Source organism: Schizophyllum commune, assembly GCF_000143185.2.
Source record: "Schizophyllum commune H4-8 unplaced genomic scaffold SCHCOscaffold_3, whole genome shotgun sequence".
Taxonomy (NCBI): Eukaryota; Fungi; Basidiomycota; class Agaricomycetes; order Agaricales; family Schizophyllaceae; genus Schizophyllum; species Schizophyllum commune.
The window spans coordinates 2045799-2063455 of record NW_026089540.1 but is presented as its reverse complement, the minus strand read 5'-3'; the positions used below and the strand labels follow the sequence as shown (position 1 = coordinate 2063455).

Genomic DNA, 17657 nt, shown 5'->3' with positions numbered 1-17657 from the left:
TAAGACTAGAAGAGGGCGGGGGACACAGGCATACCACCCAGCTGGAATGACGCCTCCAGTTCGTCGGCTAAGCATATGCTGGCGATGGACTCCGAGCTAGCAGCCATCAAAGACGTATTGTAGTCGAAGACCGGAGACGCCGCAAAGACGGGCGAGGCAGCCTGGACCGGCGAAGGGCTGTGGACATTTTGCAAGCTCTGCCCGAAAGGCATCCGAGGAGTGAAGACGCGAGGGTAGGGCGACTTGGGCGACAGTGGCGACCGCGGACGAGGCGAGGGCGACCCGCGGATGCTGCGAAGAGATCGCATGTGGGAGAGCTTGTGGTGGGAGCCGGAGGGGGAGGCGGCGCTGCTTTCCTCCGCGGCTGGACGAGCCTTCGAATACTCCGAGAGCGGCACCTGTGCAGACCACGAAGTTGAAAGTACGCCAGGAAGTCCGAGACCGAGGCCGTCGCAGAGTCCTACGGGCGTAGACTGAGACTCGACAAGGCGGTTCTCCAAGTCATGGGCACAGAGCGAGGCGTGAGCACCAGAAGCAGCCGGCTGGACAGGGCCGCTGGGAGAGGCATCTTGCTGCGTCTGGAATTCGGAGCCTGCGTTGAGGTGTTGCGGCACGATGGTGCTATCGGCGCAGGCAGGAAGCGCGCGACCATTGGCGAGCAAGAGCGGAGACGGCATCGCAGAGATGGGCGAGATAGGCGTGTCCGGCATTGCTAGCGCTTTGAGCAGAGGTGTGCGCGTCCACTCGGCGGGTTCGCGGAGACGTCTGAAGTGTACTTCTTCGCTGGAGGCCAGTTCCACCAGATCACTGCTGACCATGTCGAGGTTGGCGGCAGAACAATTGGACCAAGCCATAGTGTATTCAGCGCAGGTGTTCTCCCAAGCCTTCGGAGTAGCTGAATCTGAGAGGATGCGCAGCGCAGACTTGACCAAAATGAGCTGCTGGGGCTGGATAATCGCTCAGAAACTAACCTTTTTGTCATGCGTCGGCGAGACCTCTATGGTCAACGAAGTACTCCTGGAGCGAGATTTCCCTCCAATAGTCGCTGACGAGGAATCCGAAGGCTTCATCTCGATGGACTGTAGCTGCTGGGCCATCTGTGCTAAGGCTGATCTGCAAGAGTCTACTGAGGGATGTCCTCAAGCCAACAGCAAGATATGCGGCCGTCAATATGGAGTCCAGACGATAGCAACGAAAAGAATAGACTGTGCTGGGCGTTTGTGAAGCGGCAGGAGGCAAGGTTGGCTGTGGCGCGCGCTCGCTTTTCGGTACGGGAGACCGGTCCGAGATATGTGGCGCTGTTTGGCGACTTAGTCAGCCAAACTTTTGTTCCATCGGGGGATTGTGCTTTCTCACTTACCTTGAACGTTGACGTCGGCTGCGTCTGACAACGACGAACATGAGTATCCCTCCTCCCCCTCCTGGGTTTATGGCCCCGCCCCCGGGGATGCCAGGGGCTAACAATGCTGGCGCGTCTGGGTCGCGTATGCCGCCTGAAGGTGGGTTTGGCGCCAGGAAGGATGCGCTCCCCGCTAACTCATACCCCTCAGCTTTGGCGCAGAAGTCCCTGAAGTGGGTGCAAATGCAAAGGAAACGCTATGGCGAGAAGCGCCGCGGTGGTTATGTTGATATGGGCAAGCAGGTGCGTGCTGAGACGTGTTCGAAGGTGAACGCGTACTTACTAAGTCTTTGCAGGACCTGCCCCCCGAGCACGTACGCAAAATCATCAAGGACCATGGTGACATGTCCAACCGCAAGTTCCGCAACGACAAGCGAGTACACTTAGGCGCACTGAAGTACGTCCCGCACGCGGTGATGAAGCTACTCGAAAATCTGCCCTTCCCTTGGGAGCAAGTCCGCGAGGTCCCTGTCCTTTACCACATCACGGGCGCCATCACATTCGTCAACGAGATTCCCCGCGTTATAGAGCCCGTCTATCATGCGCAGTGGAGCACGATGTGGCTGGCAATGAGGAGGGAGAAGCGTGATCGTCGCCACTTCAAGCGGATGCGCTTCCCTCCCTTTGATGACGAAGAGCCGCCTCTGGACTACGGCGACAACGTTTTGGACGTGGAGCCGCTCGAGGCCATCCAGCTTGAATTGGATGAAGAGGAAGACGCAGCCATCATCGACTGGTTTTACGACCCGAAGCCATTGATCGACACGCCGTCCGTCAATGGGCCGTCGTACAAGTATTGGTCGCTCAGCCTGCCTGTCATGGCAAACTTGTATCGCCTCGGTCGCACACTACTCTCCGACCAGGCGGATAACAACGCTCAATACCTTTTCGATAAGAAGTCTTTCTTCACGGCGAAGGCGCTCAACATGGCCATTCCCGGTGGCCCGAAGTTTGAGCCGCTATACCGTGACATGGACACTTTTGACGAAGATTGGAACGAGTTTAACGACATCAACAAGGTCATCATCCGGCAGCAGATCCGCACCGAGTACAGGGTTGCATTCCCTCACTTGTACAACTCGCTGCCGCGCTCGGTGCACATCTCTCCTTACCATGCGCCAAAGAACGTGTACATTCGTACCGACGACCCCGACCTCCCCACTTTCTACTTCGACCCGCTCATCAATCCCATATCCTTGCGCGGTCTGACACCGAAGAACATGCCCCTTATTGCGCACGAGGATGCTGTTATCGGGCCCAACGACGACGACGACTTCGAAATCCCCGACGAGGTCGAGCCCTTCCTGGAGGACAAGCCCCTCGAGAACGACCTCTCTTCGGACGCCATCGCCATCTGGTGGGCGCCGGAGCCCTACTGCCGTCGCTCTGGGCACATGCGCCGCGCGCAGGACATCCCACTCATCAAGAACTGGTACATGGAGCACTGCCCGCCCAACCAGCCAGTTAAGGTTCGCGTGTCGTACCAGAAGCTGCTGAAATGCTACGTCCTTAACGAGCTGCACACGCGCCCGGAGAAGGCAATGACGAAGAAGAACTTGTTCCGCCAGCTCAAGGCGACCAAGTTCTTCCAGACGACGCGGTTAGACTGGGTGGAGGCAGGCTTGCAAGTGTGCAGGCAGGGGTACAACATGCTGAACTTGCTCATCCATCGCAAGGTAAGCGAGCCTGATGGTATATTCAACGTTCTAATTACTCACGCGCGTCGCAGAACCTGAACTACCTGCATCTCGACTACAACTTGAACCTGAAGCCGGTCAAGTAAGTTCGCTTCGTGTAGGCACATTGGGCAAATTCTGACATCCGTCTCAGGACCCTCACCACGAAGGAGCGCAAGAAGTCGCGTTTCGGAAACGCCTTCCACTTGTGTCGCGAGATCCTGCGTTTGACGAAGCTTGTTGTCGACGCCAACGTTCAGTTCCGGCTGGGCAATGTCGACGCCTTCCAGCTCGCCGACGCTCTTCAGTACATCTTCGCTCACATCGGTGCCCTCACGGGTATGTACCGATACAAGTACAAGGTATGCTTCGTCCTTTGACGCACCGCCTCCTTTGGCTCACCAATCTGCAGTTGATGCGGCAAGTGCGCATGACGAAGGATCTCAAGCACTTGATCTACTACAGGTTCAACACTGGTCCTGTTGGCAAGGGTCCTGGTGTCGGTTTCTGGGCTCCCGGCTGGCGCGTCTGGCTGTTCTTCATGCGCGGTATCGTGCCCCTCCTTGAGCGCTGGCTCGGCAACCTGCTCGCGCGTCAATTCGAGGGTCGTAACTCGAAGGGTATCGCGAAGACGGTGACGAAGCAGCGTGTCGAGTCGCACTACGACCTCGAGCTTCGTGCCGCGGTCATGCACGATATCCTTGACATGATGCCGGAGTCGATCAAGCAGAACAAGTCGAAGACGATCCTGCAGCACTTGTCGGAGGCGTGGCGTTGCTGGAAGGCCAACAGTAAGTCGACCTCTCAGGTGCACTGTCGTTCAACGGCTCACCAGCTCTTGCAGTTCCTTGGAAGGTCCCTGGCATGCCAACCGCCATCGAGAACATCATCTTGCGATACATCAAGAGCAAGGCCGACTGGTGGTGCTCCGTCGCGCACTACAATCGCGAGCGTATCCGCCGTGGTGCCACCGTCGACAAGGCCGTCGTCAAGAAGAACCTTGGGCGTCTCACTCGTCTCTACCTTAAGGCCGAGCAGGAACGCCAGCACGGCTACCTCAAGGACGGACCGTACATCAGCGCCGAGGAGGCCGTTGCGATCTACACGGCGACGGTGCACTGGCTCGAGAGCCGCAAGTTTGCGCCCATTCCTTTCCCGCCGCTGTCGTACAAGCACGATACGAAGCTGCTGGTGCTCGCGCTGGAGAAGCTGAAGGAGGCGTACTCTGTGAAGGGTCGCCTGAACCAGTCGCAGCGTGAGGAGCTTGCGCTCATCGAGCAGGCGTACGACAACCCGCACGAGTGCTTGTCGCGCATAAAGCGTCTGCTACTCACTCAGCGCGCATTCAAGGAGGCGGGCATTGAGTTCTTCGACACGTATGACAAGCTTATCCCGTGCTACGACATCGAGCCGGTGGAGAAGATCACGGACGCTGTATGTCTTCCTTCCGCATTCGTGTTGCTCATATTCACTATCGTCCACAGTATCTTGACCAGTTCTTGTTCTTCGAGGCGGACAAGCGTGGTCTTTTCCCGGCCTGGATCAAACCCGCCGACACCGAGCCTCCCCCGCTCCTGGTCTACAAGTGGTGCCAGGGCATCAACAACTTGACCGACATCTGGGAGACCAGCGAGGGCGAATGCAACGTCATGATGGAGACCGTTTTGTCCAAAGTCTACGAGAAGATCGACTTGACGCTGCTCAACCGCTTGCTGCGACTCATTCTCGACCACAACTTGGCGGATTACATAACGGCGAAGAACAATGTTGTGCTCACGTACAAGGGTATGTTCTACCCTTATCTGTTGTATACAGTCGCTGACGTCGCTACTAGACATGGCGCACACGAACGCGTACGGTCTCATTCGCGGCCTGCAGTTCTCCGCCTTCGTCTTCCAGTACTACGGCCTCGTACTCGACTTGCTCATCCTCGGCTTGCAGCGCGCCAGCGAGATGGCCGGACCGCCTCAGATGCCGAACAACTTCCTGCAGTACAGGGACTCGGCGACAGAGACGCGCCATCCCATCCGCTTGTACTCGCGCTACGTCGACCGCCTGCACATCCTCTTCCGCTTCACTGCGGACGAGGCTCGCGACCTCATCCAGCGCTACCTGTCCGCGAACCCGGATCCGACGAACAACAATGTCATCGGTTATAACAACAAGCGCTGCTGGCCGCGCGACTGTCGCATGCGTCTCGTCAAGCACGACGTCAACCTCGGTCGCGCCGTCTTCTGGAACGTCAAGCAGTCGCTGCCGCGCTCGCTCACGACCATCGAGTGGGAGGACACGTTCGTCAGCGTCTATTCGCAGAACAACCCGCAGCTGCTGTTCTCGATGTGCGGCTTCGAGGTCCGCATCCTGCCCAAGATCCGCACGATCAGCGGCGAGCAGTTCTCGCTCAAGGACGCGGTGTGGAATCTGACGAACGAGCAAACGAAGGAGCGCACGGCTCAGGCCTTCCTACGCGTCTCGGACGAGGGTGTTCAGCAGTTCAACAACCGTATCCGCCAGGTCTTGATGAGCTCCGGCTCGACGACGTTCTCGAAGATCGTCAACAAGTGGAACACGGCGCTGATTGGGTTGATGACTTACTACCGCGAGGCCGTCATCCACACTACGGAGTTGCTGGACGCGTTGGTCAAGGCGGAGAACAAAATTCAGACCCGTGTCAAGATCGGCCTGAACAGTAAGATGCCGTCGCGTTTCCCTCCCGTCGTCTTCTACACGCCCAAGGAACTCGGTGGCCTCGGCATGTTGTCCATGGGGCACGTCCTGATTCCCCAGAGTGACTTGCGGTGGTCGAAGCAGACGGATGTCGCCGGTATGTGCTTTCTGCTCTCGCTCATGTAGGCAAGCACTCATCTCATTCTAGTCACACACTTCCGCGCCGGTATGTCGCACGAGGAGGATCAGCTCATTCCCAACTTGTACCGCTACCTGCAGCCGTGGGAGGCCGAGTTCCTCGACTCGGCACGCGTCTGGTCGGAGTACTCGATGAAGCGCAAGGAGGCTAGCGCGCAGAATCGTCGTCTCACGCTCGAGGACCTCGAGGACAGTTGGGACCGTGGTATTCCGCGTATTAACACGCTCTTCCAGAAGGACCGTCACACGTAAGTTTGAATCATGGACTACGCTTGACTGCTTATTGACGAGGTTTAGTTTGGCATATGATCGTGGTTGGCGTGTGCGTACGGACTGGAAGCAGTACCAGCTGCTCAAGCAGTATGTTGAAAGTCATGTCAGTTTTCAATTGTGTAGCTCACGCCAATTTCAGCAACCCCTTCTGGTGGACTTCGCAGCGCCACGACGGCAAGCTTTGGCAGCTCAACAACTACCGTGTCGACGTCATATCCGCGCTCGGCGGTGTTGAGAGTATCCTGGAGCACACGCTTTTCAAGGGCACTTACTTCCCGACCTGGGAGGGTCTTTTCTGGGAGAAGGCATCCGGCTTTGAGGAGTCCATGCGGTACAAGAAGCTGACGAACGCGCAACGGTCCGGCCTCAACCAGATTCCTAACCGTCGCTTCACGCTATGGTGGAGTCCGACCATCAACCGCGCCAACGTCTACGTCGGTTTCCAGGTCCAGCTTGACTTGACTGGTATCTTCATGCACGGCAAGATCCCAACCTTGAAGATCTCCCTCATCCAGATCTTCCGTGCGCATTTGTGGCAGAAGAGTGAGTTAACCCTTCACTATCGTTGTGCGCAAGTCTGACTTGACTGTCTTTAGTTCACGAGAGTGTAGTCATGGACTTGTGTCAAGTGTTCGACCAAGAGCTCGAGCCCCTCCAGATCGAGACCGTCCAGAAGGAGACGATTCACCCTCGTAAGAGTTACAAGATGAACTCCTCCTGCGCCGATATCCTCCTCTTCTCCGCCTACAAGTGGAACATTGCTCGTCCTTCCCTCGTCACTGACGTGAGTATACTTCTTAGCCATGCATAAACTTCTCTGACCTCGCCATAGCAAAAGGATGTTCTCGACGGCACGACCAGCAACAAGTTCTGGATCGATGTCCAGCTTCGTTGGGGTGACTTCGACACGCACGACATTGAGCGTTACACCCGTGCCAAGTTCCTCGACTACGTCTCCGACTCGATGAGCATTTACCCCTCGCCTACTGGTGTCATGATCGGCATGGACTTGGCGTACAACCTCTGGTCGGCTTACGGCAACTGGTTCCCGGGTCTCAAGCCCCTCATCCAGCAGGCCATGGCGAAGATCATGCGCGCGAACCCGGCTTTGCACGTCTTGCGCGACCGTATCCGCAAGGGCCTGCAGCTGTACTCGTCCGAGCCGACGGAGCCGTATCTGAACAGCCAGAACTACGCCGAGCTGTTTTCTAACCAGATCATCTGGTTCGTCGACGACACGAACGTATACCGTGTTACGATGTAAGTTTAATGCCTCGCCTTTGAGTAATCGGTATTGACATTTGCTTAGCCACAAGACGTTCGAGGGCAACTTGACCACGAAGCCCATCAGTGAGTCACGATACGCACTTGCTCAGTATCACTCTAACCATCATCGCTCACAGACGGCGCTATCTTCATCTTCAACCCTCGTTCCGGACAACTGTTCTTGAAGATCATCCACACGAGCGTCTGGGCAGGGCAGAAGCGTCTTGGCCAATTGGCGAAGTGGAAGACGGCCGAAGAAGTGGCGGCTCTTGTCCGTTCGCTGCCAGTCGAGGAACAGCCGAAGCAGGTCATCGTCACCCGCAAGGGCATGTTGGATCCTCTCGAAGTCCATTTGCTCGACTTCCCCAACATCGTCATCAAGGGTAGCGAGTTGCAGTTGCCGTTCCAGGCTTGCATGAAGATGGAGAAGTTCGGTGACCTGATCCTGGTAAGCTCGTACTGTCAGCATCCCACGTATAGCCGCTAACATTGCAACAGAGGGCGACGCAACCTCAAATGGTGCTGTTCAGTCTGTACGATGATTGGCTGAAGTCCATCTCGAGTTACACGGCGTTCTCGCGGTTGATCCTGCTTCTTCGCGGTCTGCACGTCAACAACGAGAAGGCGAAGATCATCCTGCACCCCGACAAGAACACCATCACGGAGCCTCACTTCGTTTGGCCGTCCCTGTCCGATGAAGAGTGGATTAAGGTTGAGGTTGCGATGAAGGAGCTCATCCTGGCGGTAAGCGTTGATGGTGATCATCTACTAGTGCATCTCTCATGCCTTCGCAGGACTTCGGCAAGCGCAACAGCGTGAACATCGCATCGCTCACCGCAAGTGAAGTGCGCGACATCATCCTCGGTCAGGAGATTGCCGCGCCTTCTGTGCAGCGTCAGCAGATGGCGGAGCTGGAGAAGAGCTCCCAGGCGCAGGGTCAAATAACCGCGGTGCAGACGCAGACGACGAACGTGCACGGTGATGCCATCCAGACTGTGACGAGTGAGTCCCGCGTGGTCCTATGTATGAGAACAATCTCTGATATACCTTACAGCCACGAACTACGAGCAGACGGTTTTCAGCAGCAAGTCCGATTGGCGTGTGCGTGCTATCTCGGCGACGCACCTCCCCTTGCGTCTGCAGCACATCTACGTGTCCAACGACGATGTCAAGGACGACGCTGCCTCTTACACATACGTCTTGCCGAAGAACATCCTGCGCGCTTTCGTCACTGCGGCGGATCTGCGCACGCAAGTCGCGGCGTACTTGTACGGTGTGTCGCCACCGGATAACAAGCAGGTCAAGGAGATTAAGGTTCGTGCTCACATATCATCATCATTGTGCATATGCTTATCTCGCTACAGGCCGTCGCATGGGTGCCGCAGCGCGGGAGCAACAACAGCGTCGAGCTCCCTAACCGCTTGCCCAAGGACGACTTCCTCCTCAAGGACCTCGAGCTCCTCGGGTGGATCAAGACCCAAGCCCTCGAAATCCCGCACCTCTCGCCGACGGACGTCACGACGCAGGCGCAGATCATGGCCGAGCACCCCGAGATGGGCTCGTCCTCCATCTGCCTCACCGTCTCATTCACGCCCGGCTCCATCTCGCTCTCCGCGCACTCGCTCACCGTCGCCGGCTTCGAGTGGGGACGCAAGAACCAGGACCGCTCCGCGAATCCGCCGGGCTTCAACCCGAACATGTCGGAGCGCGTGCAGCTGCTGCTGTCCGACCGCATCCTCGGGATGACGCTCGTGCCAGAGGGCAGGGTGTGGAACTACGGCATCGGCCTCACGCAGCTGTGGTCGCAGAATGTGCCATACTCGATGACGCTCGACACGCCGCTGCTGTTCTGGGCGGAGGAGCACCGGCCGGCGGCGTTCTTGACGTTCGCGAGCCTTGAGCAGGGCGAGGATAGTGCTGATGTGGAGAATAGCTTTGCATGATTTTTTATTGTAGTGTATATCCCTTGTATTTGTAGTGCGAAAGTACTGTACGGACGGTGCGATGGCTGTAATGAGATGTTGAACGACGAGTGCTATTTGATTCTTTGGCAAACATTTGTGGCAATCACTGTGCGAGGAATACAAAGGTCAGAAGAAGCGTCCCTCGGCCATTGGCCTGGCGACTGGAGCTGTTCCCGGAGGATATGGATAGTATTTTGGCAGTGCATCCTTAGCGTGCTCAGCATCCTCGAGAGTGATTATGCTCTCGTCGGCGAGGTCCTGCGCGAACGTCTTAAGCCAGAATCTGCACCCTTCGCCAACTGGGGCAAAGACATAGTTGTCGCGATTTTTCTGAACGATGAGGTCAAGTATGCGCTCTACAGTAGTGCCCTGCGCGGTGGGGACGGAGACGACGTGTATACGCTGGTCGGGGAAGGAGGGGTCCGCGAGGGAATAGGATGTGGCGCTCGTAACATCCTCGAGGATGAGCATACCAGGGCGACCGATATCGCCGGGGGAAACGTCCAGTCGAACGCCAGAGTAGGCGTCGGTCTGGAGGAGCAGGGTCCAGTGGTTTGTGGGCGCCTGTCCATCGCCGCCCAGGTTCTCGTAGTTCGCATGTGCCACAAAGTGCAGCGCGGTCACTGCGCTTGCCAGCGAGGCCTTGCGAAAGCTCCTCGTGCCCCAATTCCCGTCCACGTCGAATACGCGATCTGCAACAGCGATGGCCATGATGCGAGCAGATGGGCGTACACGGAAGAGTTGATCTGCGAGGGACTCGGGGCCGTCTTTCAATTAAGCGGAACATCAGCAGGTTCGCGTGGCGGGCGCCGCCGTCCCTTTTCAGTTTACCGACATTCCTTACCACTTCCTACAAACTTACTATACGTTTCTCCCCGCCCAGCAGCCTGTATGCGGCGGTAGTCATGCTGGACTTTGTCGACAGCGACAAGGTGAGTCGACTCGTCCCGCATGTGGGCCCCCGGCGCGGATGCAAACTGGGGGACCTGCTCTCGGCGCTGCTTGACGGATAGCTGACAGGCCGCGGTGCAGATGGCTACCAGCTCCCGGCCCACGTCGCCAACGAATATTGGCAGCTCTCCCCTTCGACTGCAGGCCGCCAGTGGTCTGGACGGCAGCACGAAGCGCTCGTTCTTCCGTGACAACAGACCGTCCGAGTTCTTCTCGTCCGGCAAGAGGAGTCGGCGTACGTCCATGTTGACGCGCAATAATGACAAGGGCAAGCAGAGGGAACGCAGCCCCGTCTCAGGAGGCACCCATTTCGGTGCGTGACAACCACGACGTCCAGCGACCTTGACTAACTCTTATTCAGCATTCATGGACGCCGCGTCGACGTCGGAGTACATCGCGTCGAACACGTCGATCACGTACGAGTACGAGCCGCGACCGAGGACGAGCGAAGGTTCCAACCGACGCGCAAGCATCATCTCGGATGCCCTCAACAAGCTCGGGCGTTCCTCGCGTCGGCGACAAACTTCTATGCGCCAGCCTCCGCTGAACATGCCCATCGTCATCCCTGGGGTCATGGAAATCTCGGCGCCGCGCCCGGACGAGGAGATCGAGGAACGCGACCGCTTGCGCGAGGCAGCGGCGCAGTCTATCGGTCTCAGCCCGGAACTCCTCCAAGAAGAAGCCAACCTATCGAACTCCATAGACATGGGCAGCGACGCGAGCCACTTCTATGGCGAAGACCTTGGGCCCTTCAACTCAGGGGACTCTACCCCTCTCTGGGACGGCCTATCCTCCTCAGCGTCAACACGCCCAGTATCCATACACAGGCATTCATACTCCAACCCTCCTGCACCCGTATCCACCGTCCCCCCGTTCCCCACCACACTCAAAGCGCTCTCTTCTTGCGACTCCCACACCATCGCGCTCTCCGCATCCTTCCCCAAATATCACTCTTCCTCTCGCATATTTGCGATGTCCCGCCATTGGAAGACGCGCTACATCCTCCTCACGTCCCCCGTACCACCCGACCCTCTCCCGACGCCCCGCTCACGGCACGCATTGGTACCTCTGCCGAGCTACTTGCATGTCTTCCGGTCGCCAGCACCCGAGGAGCGAGAACTAGAACGGTTGGAGGTGAACGAAGACAGCGTTGTATTCGTTGCCGACGAAGACGTGGGCGGCCGGAAGAACGTCATCAAGGTGGCTGGGAAGCACGCTGGCGGCGAGGCTGACAATGGCAAGGAGGTGGAAGGGCCGCCGAAGGCCGAGACGATGTGGCTTCTGCATGCAGTCAACGTCGAGACCAAGCAGACATGGATTGGCGGAATCAAGAGCGTTATTCTTGCACAGCGGTACGTCCTTTGGCTTCTCGCTTCTCGCGTTCGCTAATATATCACAGCTCTGTGCGTGCCGGCCTGCCCCAATCTGCGCTTAACGGTGCCAATGAGCCCCGTGGCGACATGGACGTCATGCTCTCGATGCGCGTCAGCTCCCACATGGCATCGCGGCCCCCAATACCAGCCTCAATGGCGGACCCGCCGCAACCTCGGTCGCCCGCGCTCTCGGAGACCTTCAGCGTCGCGCCCCGACCCTTCTCCGAGCACGATACCTCTTCCCACTCCTCGATGCACTCCCGCTCGCAACGGTCGCTGCGCTCGAACTCGCAGCCCGCAGCATCGCAAGGGTCTCCAACCAAGAGCCCGTCCACCGTATCCGCACTCAAGGGTCTATTCACTCGGCCGCGGTCTCCGTCCGTCGACTCGGGTGTCTCGCAGCTGACGGCCAATTCCGGTGCGGTCGATGGCAGTGGAGAAGACAGCTTCGGCGTGATGGGCAACAACCTGCTGAGCATGTCCTTGGCCAGGCGCAGCCGGCTCTCTGAGATTCCGGGCAGTCCAACGACGATATCAGGCAGCCCCACGTCCTCTGTACCTGCCCAGACGCTCGGTCTGGATAGAAAGATATCCGAGAGGCAGTCTGCTATTTGGACGGGACCGTCCGCGTCGTCGGCTAGCACGCCTACCACCCCTGCGGCGAAGCCTCCACAGCGACCGATGTCGGCATTCGCTTCGTCGTCGAGCAACGGCAACGGGTTCGCCATCCAGCTGCAGCCCCCGCCGCGCAAGCGATCCACCGTGACGAGTCCACCCGTGTCGAACCCTCCACAACCCGCGCACGACCGCAGTGCGTCGGAACAGAGCACGTCGGGCACCCTGCCTGCGGGCTTCTCCTTCCACAGCCCTGTGCAGCGGCCGCGGCAGCCGTCCGTCTGGTCCGTGTCCACGCTCGCGACGACGCTGTCGGAGGGCGTGAGCCCGATCGACGGCGGCTCGAGCCCGAGCACGAAGCGCAGCTCGCGGCGCTGGTCGACACAGGGCTCGCTGCCGAAGCGCATGACGCCGCCGAGTGGTCCGCCACCCGCGGCGCCGACGTTCCATGGGGAGGCGAGTGACCACCACGACCTTGGGAGCCCGTCTTCGTCACGGCTGCACCCGCACCCATACGCAGCTGGCATTGAGCGCTCGCCGAGCCGGACGTCGCAGGGTCGCTCGTCTCTCGAGTCTCGCGGGTACTCGACGTACTCGAAGCGCGCAAGCTGCAGCTCCGCGTTCAGCATCAGCTCTGCGCTGTCTGGCGGGAACGGAGGTGCGCAGTCGCCTGCGGGGCAACTCACGCACCTGCCCCAATCTCATAATGCGAACCAACCTTACAACACCCCTTCATCACCCCCGACGAGCCACCGCACGTCTATATCTATGCCCCCGCCCCGACCCCCACCCTCGTTTGCGCTCCCCCCGCCACCGGGGCAGGAGCCTATAGATACGATACAAGAGGCGCCGTCTTCCCTGCGGGACCTGGCGTCCGACTCGCGCACGTCGCTGCACTCGCGCGCGCCGTCTCTGTCGGATGCGGCCTCGAGGAAATCCTTCGCTGACACTGCGTCGCGTATGTCTTATGCAGATACCGCCTCGCGCAAGTCGTTCGCCGACAATGCGTCGAGGAAGTCCTTCTCGCGACGATCGTTCCGCCTGTCGTTGGGCGCGCCGAACCCGCCTCCGGCGACGACGCTGCCGCCGAGGCCGGATGAGCAGCGCGTGTGGACGAGGCGGCGTCCGTCGAGCAGCGGCGGGCGGCCGCCCAGCGCTGGTGGACGACCAGGCAGTAGCGGTGGGCGGCCGGGCAGTAGTGGCGGACGTCCCCTGAGCACTGCATCGTCTCCCCTCCAGCATCACTCCGCGCTGCCTCCCCAGCAACATCCACCGCCTATTGGCCCCCTCCCACCTACGCCCGAGTCCACGCCTGGTCCCGCAAGGTCGTTCAAGCAGCGCCTGCGCATGCTCAGCGCACCCGTGATGCCCTCGTCGCCGCTGCCCTCACCGCCCGAGGAGGTGGAGGCACCGGCGAAGCCTGTGGGCAAGAGACGGCCGCTGACGATGACGGTCATGACGACGCAGCCTTTCTCGACGCAGACCTTCTCCAGCTTGGGCTCGCCAGGTTTGGGCGCGACCCCGCCGGCCACACCAATCGCAGAGAAGATCGTGCAGAACCAGAACGACCCGAGCTTCCTGCAGATGTACGCGCCGCTGTCGCCCATCTCGCCCGTGTCGCCGACGTTCAGCACGAAGTACACGGCCTCGCTCGCGTCGCACTCGCACCCGTCGACACCGGTCGTGGAGGAGGAGGACCCGGTGATGATCTCGCTGTCGCCGCCGCCGAGGCGCGGGTCGAAGCATCTGGGTGTCCGCGCGCAGCCTGAGAGGGCTGAGGCGGAGCCCTCGAAGGCGAAGGGGGAGAAGGAGGCCTCGGAAGAAGCCGCGGAGAAGGAGCAGCAGAAGGAGGACGACACGGAGAGCAAGCGCACGATGTTTCTCTCGCCGCATGGTTCGGTAATCTCGCTGGGTATCCTCAGCACGCAGGAAGTCGTCCACACGCAGGCAGTCGTCAACACGCAGGAGGCTGTCACACCTTAGGATATCCTGAGCGAGCAGACCTTCCTCGCATTTTGGTTTCTCCCAGCACGTAGAGCGTGCGCCTCGACAGTGCACGCATGTCACTTACGGACCTCTCTTGCATCCGGATTGCTTTCGTATAATTATCACTTTACGGATTTGTACATACACTTCTTACGGGCACGCACGATCCATGCATGTGAATATACTGGTATATTTACGAGTTAGAAGAGTTCGAGAGTGACTGAGCAGGCGTATGGTGCACAAATGGGGGTCCTCTTGAGCGTGCAAGCGCGTCATTGACAACGTCGCCGAATTCCCATCTCAATGGTGAGAAAGTAGATTCTCGTGAGCTCAAGTTGGGCCTCGTTCGTGCTCGCATGTCGAGCAATCCGCATCTCTTGATATAGGATTGCAAACGGAAGAGTTGTTGATTATGAGATGCGCGCAGGTACATATACATTAAAGATTCCAGCAGTCCAGATTGATCCCTTCCCAGATTAGACTTTCGCTCCCTCGCATTCCTCTCCCACCTCCCTCGCTTTGCCCGGCGAACGCCCTTCGGCTCGGGCTTTCTTCCGCCGTGCACTTGTACACACCTTGCTCTTGATCGCTGACTTGCCTCCTTACATGGTCATCGCCGCATCCTCCGTGCTCCCCGCCTTCGGGTTGAACTCGAGGTTGGACGCGATGACGGGCCAAACTGAGATCGTGTTAGCGATATTGACGACGGTGGCAAGCAAAAATGAGAGTATGCTATCCGACTCACCTTCCTCGAACCCAGGGTGCCGCCCGTTGCGTATCTGCTGCCAGACCTCGCGCATGCCCTCCGAAGAGCGCACTTGGGACCAGTTTTCGAGGAAATACTTGACTTGAAGCTGGGTAGAGAATTAGTCGTCATGTTCCAAGACAGTAGCCGAAGGCAAGATAAAAGAAGCAGAAGGAAGTCTACAGCAGAAAGTTCATGAACTCACCTTCCTAATCTCGTCGAACGTCGCCGCGAATGGCGAGAACACCTCGTACGCGATGTTCTCTACGCCCAGACCGCGCATGATGTGCCGACATGCGCGTTCCCGGAGTTCATCGAGGCCAAGTCCTGGGTGGATAGTCAACTTGGTGTCCAGATAGACTGCGTAAGTGGGGTCCAGATGAACTGCGCTAGTGATTTGTGGCCACGATATATGCTACCGTGCCACCCTGCACTTCAGTCCCTTCGAGACTCGAGAAATGCGATAGGCAAAGCTCTGTAATCTACAGTCACTTGCGGAAAGGCTGGCCAGTCCCGCGCGTCGCGTACTTGCTGCGAGGGGACGCTCGCGGCCGATACTCGACCCGCTGCTGATACGCGACGCGCGAGACGGCCAACTTCCCTGCAAATGACCACAAACGCCCAACTCACGATCCGCCAACCGATACATCGCCTTCGCCGAGCACGGCGCCGGCCGGTCCGGGTTGTTCGTCTGCCACTCCGCGATCCACTGCCGCCGCGTCGCCTTGGGGTCGATGGAGGACGAGGAGGAGCTGCTGAGCATGTTCGAGGACATCTGCCGGGAGAAGGACTGCGTGTGCGGGCTGGCGAGCTGGGTGCCGGGGCTGGTGACGGCGGGCGTTTTGGGTGCGATGACGGGGGAGGCGGTGGTGGTGAAGCTGGAGGAGAGGGGCGCGAAGACGATGCTGGGAGGGGGCCGGCGTTAGGAACGCGGGGGTAAGGGGAGAGGGGGACAACTTTACCGGTCTGTGTAAATCTGGGTCGCTCGTTAGAACGAGTTTATCAGGAAGAGGATGACAGGGTAAACATACCCAATACAACATCGCGAGGTACGTATTGTACGCCACATCCCTCACCACCACCTTCACTCGCCCATTGTCCACATCCTTTGACCCAGCGTTGGCGCTCCCACCGGCTCCCGTTGGGGTAGCCGGCAACGTCGCATTCGACGACGCCGCGGTTACCTCCATATCCTGCTCCCCAGACGATGTCACGCTATGAGACGTCGCGCTCGCCCACTCCGCGACCGGGTCGTCGTCAATATTATCCTCGTCGTCCGAATCGTCGAAGTCGATGAGCATGCCCGAGGTCGAGTCGGACATCTCGCCGGCCCCGGTCATGGACACGCCCTCTGCGAAGCCGGAGCTGAACACTGGAAGGAGAAAAAGTGTCAGTAATAAACTGAGGGAGATAGGTAGCAGGAAGATAACCGGTAGCGCACACGCATGGCGCGGTGTGCTGACTTACTTGTTCTGAAGTACTCGACGCGTGATAGCAGCTGCCGCGACGCGTAGATATGACGCGCGTTCGACAGGTCTTGCCCTCTCCTCGGCAGGATGAATTCTACGTCCGCGTGCGCAGGATTATCCGAAAGCAGCAAGGAGCCGAACGTCTCAAGGAGGCTCTTCGGAACATCAAGGCGGGGGCTCGATGGCACGTCGGGGACGGTGGGGGAGGACTTGATGTTACAGACGATGACAAAGGAATCCTGGGACTTGACGACAGAGTTGTTATAGTAGACAAGTTCTCGCCTGGCATAGTGGGACCAGCCCCAGTTGGCGACCTTTGGGATGAAGGTGAGTGGAGGTGGTGACCGGGAGGGAGCATCGGCGCACCTTGGAGCAGAACTGATCCTGCTTGGCCTCTTTGCCAGGGACAATGACGGTCTTGTTAACGCTAGGAAGTAATGAGCGAACCGAGGCAGCATGGATCACTATGCACATACGTCCTCAACTCGAACCCGAACGTGAACGATCCCTCGCGAACCCATCTAATCTCGGGTTAGATTATCTGTCTTCCAAAAGTAGGATGAGTATACGCACTTCCCATCCGCCGCGGCGCGTTCCCTCTCCTCCGCCGTCGGCTGCAAGGGCGTTCAACACGCGTTCACGTCGTGTCATATTGCGCGCCACACCTCACACGAAAGGAAGAGACTTATGAAGCCTTGCAACGCGTCCGATCCACTCGCAGGTACATTGTCCTTCGTGAACGGACTCCCTGCATTCGGGTACAACAGGACCTGCCACCGCCCGTCTGGCCCGAATCGCGGGGACTTGGTCGCCTTGGACTTGGCGTCGCCTTTGCTGGTGGACGATGAGCGGAGGTAAAGTCAGACCTTGTGCAGTACTAACGACGCGTCGAAGAGAGCCTTGAGGCCTTTCACAGTCCAGCTGAAGGTAAGCTGGGTATACTCGGAGCAGTCCAGTTCGCTGCTTGCAGCCATGGGATGATGAACGTAACAGACAACCTGCCGGTCCGACTCCCGGCTAATTAGCACCTGCCATATCCGTGCCATATTCGCCCTCCCATTGTTCTTGTCCTTTG

General features: G+C 58.8%; 5 protein-coding genes across 5 annotated transcripts; 2 read left to right on the top strand and 3 right to left on the bottom strand.

Moving 5' to 3' along the window:
- Positions 1-5: 5 nt before the first annotated feature.
- SCHCODRAFT_02745607 (uncharacterized protein) lies at positions 6-1097 on the bottom strand (the record flags this gene model as incomplete). The annotated part of the gene is made up of 2 exons (XM_050347193.1): positions 6-923; positions 972-1097. The coding sequence occupies 2 exons, from the start codon at positions 1095-1097 to the stop codon at positions 6-8; spliced, it is 1044 nt and encodes a 347-aa protein (XP_050201717.1).
- Positions 1098-1379: 282 nt separating this feature from the next.
- Positions 1380-9496, top strand: SCHCODRAFT_01293303 (PROCN-domain-containing protein). Its single transcript, XM_003034418.2, has 20 exons — positions 1380-1499; positions 1551-1642; positions 1696-3075; positions 3129-3178; positions 3230-3437; positions 3488-3866; positions 3920-4509; positions 4560-4860; positions 4910-5899; positions 5951-6188; positions 6238-6300; positions 6353-6756; positions 6810-6997; positions 7046-7473; positions 7523-7563; positions 7617-7927; positions 7978-8223; positions 8274-8481; positions 8534-8793; positions 8844-9496. The coding sequence occupies exons 1-20, from the start codon at positions 1400-1402 to the stop codon at positions 9420-9422; spliced, it is 7056 nt and encodes a 2351-aa protein (XP_003034464.1). The 5' UTR covers positions 1380-1399; the 3' UTR covers positions 9423-9496.
- A 73-nt stretch (positions 9497-9569) lies between these two features.
- On the bottom strand, positions 9570-10154 carry SCHCODRAFT_02664449 (uncharacterized protein; the record flags this gene model as incomplete). Its single annotated transcript, XM_003033847.2, has 1 exon — positions 9570-10154. The coding sequence occupies one exon, from the start codon at positions 10152-10154 to the stop codon at positions 9570-9572; it is 585 nt and encodes a 194-aa protein (XP_003033893.1).
- A 789-nt stretch (positions 10155-10943) lies between these two features.
- Positions 10944-14365, top strand: SCHCODRAFT_02492053 (uncharacterized protein; the record flags this gene model as incomplete). Its single annotated transcript, XM_003034417.1, has 2 exons — positions 10944-11746; positions 11794-14365. The coding sequence occupies 2 exons, from the start codon at positions 10944-10946 to the stop codon at positions 14363-14365; spliced, it is 3375 nt and encodes a 1124-aa protein (XP_003034463.1).
- Positions 14366-14707: 342 nt separating this feature from the next.
- Positions 14708-17591, bottom strand: SCHCODRAFT_02615508 (uncharacterized protein). Its single transcript, XM_050344715.1, has 12 exons — positions 17465-17591; positions 17248-17416; positions 17156-17196; positions 17059-17103; positions 16949-17009; positions 16581-16896; positions 16145-16485; positions 16076-16089; positions 15744-16018; positions 15319-15440; positions 15114-15222; positions 14708-15047 (listed from the first exon to the last, which is right to left on the bottom strand). Exons 1-12 carry the CDS (start codon positions 17554-17556, stop codon positions 14971-14973), a joined length of 1662 nt encoding a protein of 553 aa, XP_050201716.1. The 5' UTR covers positions 17557-17591; the 3' UTR covers positions 14708-14970.
- Between the last annotated feature and the right edge of the window lie 66 nt (positions 17592-17657).

Coding starts and splice junctions, on each gene's coding strand:
- SCHCODRAFT_01293303 (XM_003034418.2), top strand. CDS start 1,400: ATGAGTATCCCTCCTCCCCCTCCTGGGTTTATGGCCCCGCCCCCGGGG. Junction 3,438..3,487: donor TGTACCGATACAAGTACAAG/GTATGCTTCGTC, acceptor ACCAATCTGCAG/TTGATGCGGCAAGTGCGCAT. Junction 8,482..8,533: donor TGCCATCCAGACTGTGACGA/GTGAGTCCCGCG, acceptor TATACCTTACAG/CCACGAACTACGAGCAGACG.
- SCHCODRAFT_02615508 (XM_050344715.1), bottom strand. CDS start 17,556: ATGGCTGCAAGCAGCGAACTGGACTGCTCCGAGTATACCCAGCTTACC. Junction 17,197..17,247: donor GTCTCTTCCTTTCGTGTGAG/GTGTGGCGCGCA, acceptor ACGCCCTTGCAG/CCGACGGCGGAGGAGAGGGA. Junction 17,104..17,155: donor CGCGCCGCGGCGGATGGGAA/GTGCGTATACTC, acceptor ACCCGAGATTAG/ATGGGTTCGCGAGGGATCGT.